The sequence below is a fragment of the Gavialis gangeticus genome, unplaced genomic scaffold, assembly GCF_001723915.1.
Source record: "Gavialis gangeticus isolate Ggan-Ray unplaced genomic scaffold, GavGan_comp1, whole genome shotgun sequence".
NCBI classification, from domain to species: Eukaryota; Metazoa; Chordata; order Crocodylia; family Gavialidae; genus Gavialis; species Gavialis gangeticus.
The window spans coordinates 42,924,527-42,933,936 of NW_017728993.1; the positions used below are offsets into that span (position 1 = coordinate 42,924,527).

The 9,410-nt window shown below is 40.5% G+C and overlaps 1 protein-coding gene across 2 annotated transcripts in view; it reads left to right on the top strand.

Annotated features, from left to right (window-relative positions):
- The window catches only part of RWDD3 (RWD domain containing 3), a 26,600-nt gene extending 18,133 nt beyond the window's left edge, over positions 1 to 8,467 (top strand). Inside the window, exons 1-4 of one of the 2 annotated variants that reach the window (XM_019501656.1) lie at positions 6,138 to 6,285; positions 6,568 to 7,055; positions 7,724 to 7,839; positions 7,938 to 8,467. In XM_019501656.1, coding sequence (XP_019357201.1) covers positions 6,237 to 6,285; positions 6,568 to 7,055; positions 7,724 to 7,839; positions 7,938 to 8,052 — 768 coding nt within the window. In that variant the 5' untranslated portion in view covers positions 6,138 to 6,236 and the 3' untranslated portion in view covers positions 8,053 to 8,467. Of the gene's footprint in view, positions 1 to 6,137; positions 6,286 to 6,567; positions 7,056 to 7,723; positions 7,840 to 7,937 lie in introns of those variants that run through there. The other variant, XM_019501655.1, reaches the window with a different exon arrangement.
- The last annotated feature ends 943 nt before the right edge of the window (positions 8,468 to 9,410 follow it).

Below are 9,410 nucleotides of genomic sequence, written 5' to 3' on the forward strand. Positions count from 1 at the left end.
TGGGGTTTAAAAATCCCCAGAAAAGCAGCAAGCCTTCCCGAAAGACTCCCAAGTATCACCCTTGCACCCATTGGCGACGCGTAGGGGGCGCACACAGGTGCACGTGCACCCCTGCATGTGGCAGCACACCCCCTGAGACGAGGTGCTGCTGATACTGCCAGTGACGTCTGGGGGCAGTCGGGCAGCACCGACCCATTCCCCACCCACCGCCACCAGCTCCACGGCTGCCTATGGGAGCTCCCCGCTTGCCGCTACCACGGTCCTGCTGCTGCCAGCGCCAGCCCAGCGTCCAGGGGCACACAGCATTCATGCGCACACCTCTCATCTGTCGCCAAGTAGCTACCAGCTGGCCAGCTCCATGTCAGCCGTTGAACTGTGCTCGTGCTTCTGACGCTCATGCTTCCACTCTGCTGCCCGGGCTTTTGGTTGTAGCTGTGTTGGTCTGAGGACCCAAATGCTTGCCTAAAATCTTTTTTCCAGCTACTCGGTGTAATAAAAGATATCTCTGAAAGAACCTTGCCTGCACTCCGCTGCCAAGCGCCTGTTGGCTTTTCAGGCCTGTAACATAATGCAGCGTTGGCTGTCTGAATTTGGTTCCTGTAGCAAGTAGCGGTAGTTCAGGCTGTCATTCTTCCCCACTGCAAAAGATGCCTGGCAAGTGACCCATTTAATCTTTTGTGGTTCAGTCTTTTGAATGGTAGTTTTCTACAGTGTATCTTTATGATTCAGATCTTTGCTACAGAAGTCACCATGAGTCTTACTCTCCCCAGGGTCCTTGGGTTCTTCGTGTTAGTACTGGGTGGCCTGGATAATAACAATGAATCACATCAGCCTTTAGAAAAGCATAGCTACATGAGCAGATATAGCAGAGCTAAGATCCTTTAGTGCAAGGGTAGGCAACCCCTGGCATGGGTGCCAGAGCATGGCGTGAGAAGGCATTTTGTTTGTTTGGCATGGGTGCCTGCCAGCACCCCCGGCCCCTTCCCTGCCATCTGAGGCATGGGTGCCTCAGGGTAGATGGCAGGGAAGGGGCTGGGGGTGCTGTGCCAACAACAAGGACTGGGCCCCTTGTGGCTTCTCCGCCATATGCCCCGGCACACGAACATCGTACAAGTCGAGGTTGCAGGTGTTTCTAGAGCTCTGCCCAAAAACATTGCCAACCCCTGCTTCAGTATTTAGTTGATGTAGCTGTTGCTGTGCATCTGGGGCCTAAATGGCAGTCACTCCTGTCTTGTGCCTGAAGAAGGTTCCGATTCATGGAGCACGGATGGCTTTGTGCCGTGGTTGTTTCTTGTCTTCTGGGGCTGTGCAGGGCCTGCTTTGTATAATTTTGACAGCATTCCAAACACTGCTTTCCAGGTTTAATGGATGCTGAGAATAATACAGCAATCAGACCCTGAACACTGGAGGCTAGGACTAGGGTATTTATAGGGTCCTTACACCAAGTCTTCTGTAGCAACATATTCTTCAAGGTCTGCTTTTGCCCATTTGAGGGTCCCTTTATAACAAGTGAGAATAAGGCTTGGTAAGCTGTACAGTTAGAGTTAGAAGACCTGATTTAAAATGGGTCCACAGCTATATCCCCAAGCCTTGGTCTGGTTTTGGGTTTGTCTATATGTGTTCTAGGACTCAAGTTAATAGAGTTGCATTGTCATTTTGAAGTAAGTTTCTGTATGCTTTTAAGTGCCTTCTTATCAAACTAAGTTGGTAAGGAATTTACTAACTAAAAATAACACGCTTACATTCTGAAATAAAGATCCCCATATACAGGGCTGAAATACCTGAAGGTGTTATTTATACTAATTGAGTTATTTTAGTGCCGTTTCATATGTAGACAGTTCCTAGAGTCTCTAAGTCACTTACACAATTCTGGGGCACTTTAAGTGACCCATCTGTGTTATGGAATTGGATTATTTTGTGACTTGGTGTCCCTGACATGGAACACATAGTAATAAAGGGTTTAAAGGTATTTCTTTAAAGCATCTGTGAGAACATAAGATGAAATGCCACAGTTACAACAGTAACATATATAATAACTATTATTTTTTCTTGTATGCCCCCATATGTAGTATGTACCTTGTTTAAGAAGTGCAGCATAAAAAAAAGATGGGGCCCATGGACCATGTGATCTGATACCCCAAGTCTAGGATTACACACTGGCTCTGGGGCTATATTTAGGCTCCTGGGTTGTGTGTTGAGTCTGCCGCTGTCCGCTGGCTCTGGGACCATGTGCCAGGTCCACCCCTGTTTCCAGTCACGTGCTGGGACTGCCTTGGTGTGCTGGGTCCAGCTGTGGACCAACCTCACATGCCAGCCTAATCTGGCATGTGGGGCTATGTCATCTGGCCAGGGGGCTCCCCATGGGTTGGGAACTTTGGCAGTGCGGGGCTGGTGACATTGTTAATAGCTGTGGCTGTAAGAGCTGTGGCAGTTAACACTGCTACAGCTCTTCAATCACCAAATTTCTAGATCTGTGGGGATTTGTTTTTCTTGCATATTATGTGCCACCAATTTTAACCAGGTGGGTTGGGGGGTAGGGTGCAGATTATACACACAAAAATATGGTATCTAAATTACCTTGATATTATATGTCTTTTAGGGCAAAGCAACTTTTAGGATTTGTTAGTCTTTTATTTCTGTGGTTGTCTTCTGTCTTTGCTGGAATCCAGAAAACCTGGGTAAGAACACTGGTTGCTGATTTATTTTGTATGGGAATTTCCTCTGCATTTCAAAGAAGTGTAAAATCCCTGAGTTTGCATAAACTGAAGTATTTTAGTATCTATTTGCTTGTGCTTTTAACTTCCTTAAACAGTGTAACTTGTCAGTATAAACAGTGCACAGAAAGATTTTCCATTAAGGCTGTTCTGTTAAATGAAAAGATCCCTGAAAACTTCAGGGTAATTTTTGTGTAGAGCCACAGGATCAGGAAAGAGGAAAGCTTTTGCACAAGTCTTAGTATGCTATAAGCTTTAGTGTCCCAAGGTTTAACAATACAACACTTAAGATGCAAATGATGTTTTTTTAAATTGAAAATGATGTGTGGATGAATTTAAATAAGCTAATTACAGTATGTATGTCTTACTTTGCATGTCTATCTGGAAAGATTAGTATTATAGATTGAATTCCATAATTTATTTGTTACTCCACTCACTCCTTCTCAGTTTGCTCAGAAATCTTCTAATAACAATATACTTATTTATTCAAAGCTTAGATTTTTGTAGGTACCTCCTTCAGTATTTGGAAAGTGACTGTATGTATGGCATAGAATGCCTTTAGATGCAGGTTGAGAGGGCTTGTCTATTTGTCATGGAAAGAAAAAGGAAAAAACTGAAGTATGATTTCAGATACCACCTTTTTTCTGTGAAATCAACCCAGGATCTGTAGTGTGAGAGAATACGGGAACTGTTTCTGTAGCGTCCTGCTGAGAAGTCAAGGTTGTTCATTATCTTTTTTCTGTAGTCTGCAGCCCGTACCTGTGAAACGGCCATCATCGTATTTTGACAAACTGTAAATACATTTTGGATTATATATTTTAAATTTTCTATGCATAAAGAGTTTTGTATCAGTTCTCTGATGTAAGTGAGCATGGCTAGTTTTGAATGCCCTTTTTCATGACATCTCAGGATGACGCACCTTGAGATTTGCTACTACACTGCTTCTTTCAGATTAGTTCACCATCATGGCAATGTGCTTCACTCAGTGAAAGGTGTGAGCTTGTTGCAGGCTTATGCATATGATCACTGCAGCATGACATTCTTGCTAGAGGGATATGGCTGGCTTGTCTGTTTATCCATCAGTTACTTCTGAGTCAGTGGCATCTGTGATGACAAATTAGTGACAGCACACTAGTAGGATTACCAGAAAGGTAATATTTTTTTTCTATTGCTGTAATTAAGCTGGTAATAAATTATTCTTCAATTGACTTTTTAGTCTATGAATTTTAAAATTCACTTACAGTTTTGTTTAAAGTAAAGTGGCGCATGGATAGGAATATAAAACACTTAGCACTGTTAGGGCAAATAGGCCATCACTTCTCCTGTGAGTCTACCTGCTGTGGTTGTGTTTGTGCAAGTAGAGGTTAAAAGGAGGAAGTTGTGCAAACAAAGCTAAAAGTATATGCAGCGTGTTGCAGCATGCAGGAAGGAGGGGCACAAGGGAGCTGGCGGTGAGGTTGGAAGATTTACTGCTTGGTGTGGATCCTTCTGTTGCCTTTCCAAAGTGGAGATCATCGGGGGGCTTGATAGCAGATTTGTGGCCTTGGCTGAGGATTTTACCTTCCTCTTGCCTCTGCCCACTTCCATGTCTGCGTACTTAGTTAACAATGAAGACCAAAGCTTTATTGCATCTCTGATATTTGGCATATTTTATTTGGAAGGCAGTGTGGGAAGGACTTGTGTGGCTCAAAGGATTCGAAATGAGGTGTAGGGCCCTTGTTTACCAGTTTGAATCTGGTGAATGATGGTGATGAGGAATGGGATGATGGTTTGTCTGCTGTCTTAGTGTGTGAGAGACCCCCACAAAGGCCATGCTTTAGTTTCTAGTAAACAAGTGTCCCTGTGGTAGAAAATAAACTTCCTAATTGCTTAGATGGAAGTTACACATGATACTTGGATTGTAATCTCTTTAGGCAGGGCCTGCTTTGGCAATGGATGCGTGCATGGACAGAGTTTAGCAGAGTGGGACTGGAGTTTCTAGGTGCTTCTGCAAAACACACAATATTATAATAATAATACTAAGAAGAAGAAGCAGTTTCAGCAAATAAGCCAAAGTTGTATGGGGATGAAAACTGAATTTCTGTCTTATTCTGATAAGTGATCTCCCTGTTTCAGACTTGAGACTCCTTGCCAGTTTTGAGAGGCAACAACTAAATAGCTCCTGGCTGTGGATGAACCCGGGTATTGTCCATGCTAGGAATGGATACTCCAGAGGCTTAAACTCGTGAAAGGTGCCAATTTATGTGAACACAAACCTTGATTTTACAAAAATCTTGGTGTATTCAGAGGAGTCAAAGGAAGCAAGAGGCCAGGTCCTGTTGAAAGTGAATGGCACTTTGAATATCTTGGTCCAAGTACAGAAGAATCAAATTAACTCTGGGCATCAGCAGATGAAACTCCATTTAATTCAATAGATTTGCATTTGCAAGCGCTGGTGGTGTGTTTCAGGGTGCCAGTGACTGTACATGTAGACTTTTCTGATTTTAATCTTAGTGTTCAATCATACAATCTGAAGGGTTTATTTTATTTCGTGACTACTGTAATCCAGAGGGTTCTTTGTCCAAACCAGGAGGGAAGTTTTGCAACAAACCTTTTGCTCAGTTCTTAAAAGAACTCTCAGGTTCTTTTGCTTATGAAGCACGGGTCAAGTATTGTAGAGGGCACTGGGTTGGTTATCACTTTCAGCAATAAAAATAAGGCATAATTCAACCATCTGTCACGTAAAAGGAAAGTAAAACATGGATGGGGAAGAAGGCGACAAATCACTTCACAAGAGTTGTTGCTCTGCCTTTCAAATTTGTCTTTGCTCTTATCGAATGAACCAGTCTGACATTTTAGCAACTTTTTTTAAAGAATTGTGGTGAAATGTTTGGAACATATCAAAGAAGTTAGTCAGAGTAGATCTGAAGAAGAGCTCCTTTAATCTAATACTTTTTCCTCTTATTGCAGTGTAGCAATAGTGTCTGCGTATTTCTACTGAAGGCCATTTGAATTTGGGCTGCAGAACATTTATTACTTCTAATAATCCACAAGCCAATATATATGTGTGAATTCAAGCAGAAGGCAGGGCAGGGAGTCACCTTAAAGACTAACTCATTCAGAAAGGGATAAGCTTTTGTAAGCCACAGACTACTTGGTCAGGTGCTATCGTAGTATTCCTCAGACCTATCTGAAGTGGGCTGTAGCCTGTGAAAGTTTATCTCTTTCTGAACAAGTTAGTCTTTAAAGTGCCACCCTGACCTGCCGTCTGCTGAACTTCAGAATAACACGGCTAATTTTTTTCTACACGTGAGTTCAAGGAAGAGTTTGAAAACACACCGTATGTAAATTAAGTAGATTAGTTTTGAAAATTTCTAGAAGCCTGAAACCCCACAATGATATTTGCGAATCGCCTTTCAGTGTAAAAGTCCACTTTAAGGGTTAGATCTTCAAAAATACTCGCAGCTGCCTACCTTGGAACGAGGCTGATGGTAAAACTGCCATAGGTTTTGGGAAGAGCAGAGTTAGTACCCTTAGTGCTGAATGCTTTTGAAGAATCTTTATTTCCGTTGTCCTCACTGTTGCTACTCAGGTACAGTTTTTTTTACTTGGGGGGAGGAAGAGCGAGCATCCTTTGTTACCGACTTGCTTAAGTGTGAATAACATTTTAAAAACATGTTATTTACTTCCTTCTAGGATGTAATGTAAGTGTTGTGTTTTAGGATCTGTGGTAGATAAGGGCTGATAGAAATTATCAGTTGCAAAAGAATTCAGAAATACTCTGTTCTTGCAAATGATGTTTTTATGAAAGACCGTACTAATGTAGTATTTAAGTCTGGAATGCAACTGATTATTATTTTTTTATTCCTTCCAGAGACGCATGGAATCACATTTAGAATTCAAACCAGTGTGAAAAGACTTCCAGATACAGACATACTGTTAAAGCTGTTGTTTCATTTACCAGTCAGTTACCCATCAACTCCACCAAATATCTCCGTTGACTCAGAACAGCTTACCAGGGCCCAATGTATGGATGTGAAAGAAAAATTGCTTGAACAAGCAAAGAGGCATCTTTCGGAGCCCATGGTACATGAGCTGGTTCTCTGGATACAACAGAATTTTAATCATGTCATAGGGCAATTGGAAACTTCAGTTTGCAATGAAAAAAGTATTTTGTCAACAGGTACAAGTACAGAGGATGGTATTTGGACTGTCCTTTTGCATTTAGACCACATGAGAGCTAAAGCAAAATATGTCAAAACCGTGGAAAAATGGACTTCAGATCTAAGACTGACTGGAAGACTGATGTTTATGGGCAGAGTGATACTGATTCTTCTGCAAGGAGACAGAAACAGCATTAAGGTGCAGAAATGTTGACTATTCCTTTTGATTTATTCTTGAGAACTGTGGGTCTGAATACCTTGTGCGTGTGTTTTTCTAACATTAACAGTTTTAGAAGCAGATTGATCATCAGGGATATATGTATGACCTGCAGTCTCCCTATCGTAGTAAGCTTCAGTTTTCTTTCAGAGAAATTTAGCTCATGTTTCTTCATTGTGTCTCACTCTCCAAGCTGCTCTAATCAAAGCACGCTTACCCCTCCCACCTCTGGAGCACATATGAAAACACCGTAAGTGTCCAGCTACACCTTTGAGTGTTCTTTCCTGTTTGTGATTGAGTCCCTGCTTGCCACTTAGACCACCATGAGCTCACCCTGAATACTCTTGGAGTTTGATCTTCTCTTCTCTACCTGTACAAAACTCCCAGGGTTTATTGCTTGCAGTGGCATGTTTGGGCCTTTTTAAAGTAGCTTTCCAGCAGGGCACTTAAGAATATGCTCTACTTTAAGCCTAGTAAATAGTACCATTGATTTTGATCAGACACTAAATATTTTGGATGAACACTTTTCAAGTTGTTTGCTATGTTCTGAAATAGATTCTGTGGATCGTTTTAGATTTAGCATAGATCCTTAAATAAACCTCAAAGACGTTAGATGACATTTAATATTCTGTTCTATTTTTGTTATTTAGGAATACTTGATTCTTCAGAAAACCTCTAAGGTAGATGTGGATTCAAGCGGAAAGAAATGCAAAGAGAAAATGATTAGTGTACTCTGTGAAACAAAAGTACAGACACAGCACAAAAGGTATAATTTAGTACTGTTATGGATAGAAAAGCAACTGAATCGATAATTATATTCTGACAAATCTAGGCACATTCATGAGTTTCTCTTGTACAATGTAGGTATCAGGCATTTGAAGTCAAAGAATATTCAACATTGGATGAACTGCAAAAGGAATTTGAAGCTGCAGGACTCAAGGAGCTTTTCTCTGAGTTTGTGACTGGTCTGTTAAAATAAGTGTGAAAGAAAACACTTTAACTTTTGACTGAAACAGCAGTTGAGTATATCAAGTGGATGTTGGGAGAAGATAAAATGAAGTTTCTGTTGGTGAACAGCTCTAAAGTTGCTCTGCAAACCTGTCAGAAAAATACATCTTGAAAGAAACAAAAGACAATTCACATGTTATGGAAAAGAGTTTTTGACTTTATGCACTGACAAATGTTGCCAGGAAATGTTGAGCTTAAACATCAATACTTATATGTCAACACAAAGGTTGATGGCGAAAATCACCATTCTTCTTTTCTGGGACTCAGAACTATTCTATCATCAGTTAAACTCTGTTTTAATAATATCTGCTTGCTTTTTTCTGCTTTTGATTTGATTCTCATGAGGTTGGTTTTTCAACTTGGACAGGTAAAAAAAATCCATTAGTTTGCTTTTAAATGGATTAAAAAAAATAACATGAATATACATATATAATAAATAAATAAATCTGGTCTATAAACACAAGGTAGAAATGTGTTTGTTTTTAACTATTCCAAATACTGCCTATGTGTTGGCCCTCAAATCGTTTCTACAGCTCTCTTCCTTTTGTCTTTCTCCATTAAACATTGTATAAATTATTTAAATAGCAAACTTTAAGGTTCCATTTATAAAAATACCAGGATGGAAAAAATCTGGTGGAAGCTGGTTTGTAGCTTCTTGTTGTTATGCTCTATTCTGGCAATAATAGGAGCTCAGTGTCAGGCAGGTGGCCTCTGCTGGCAATGAGCCTAGAAATCATCAAACTTTTTGTAAAATTCTGTTTTCAAATAGTTGTGTAGCTTTATAAGATTTGAAGTTCAGGGTCCATTAGTTTGCTAATCTGTTTAAACTTATGTGTAGACAGGGTCTGATCCTGAAAAAGTAAGTGCTGGCGCAGGCTCTGAAATTTATGTGGACATAAGGGTTCATACATGCTTATTTATTAGCAGAAGATGAATCCTGGCTTAGCTGAAATATTTGGAGATATGACTCTGGATAGTCACTGCAACAAGAAATCAGCACACGTTATTTCATGTCTTTTCAAACTTCATACCTGTTTGGACATCTTTTAATGATAGCTATAACTTTCAAAAGTTCAAGTCTGAATTTGGAACTAAAGAGGAGATTAACGTGGAGACCAAAACAAAATAATTACTTATTTCTTGGATAGCAAATATTGATTTTGATGGAACCTACTGAATGTTGGGCTATGTTCTTTTGTTACATGTGCTAGCTTTTATTGTTATGGTGGACAGAGGAAGTGGAAGGCAGAAGAATTTACTTAAGTAGCATGACTTCTCAGCAATTAATGAGCCAGAATTTTAACCACTTTTGTCTTATAAGTTAGTCTA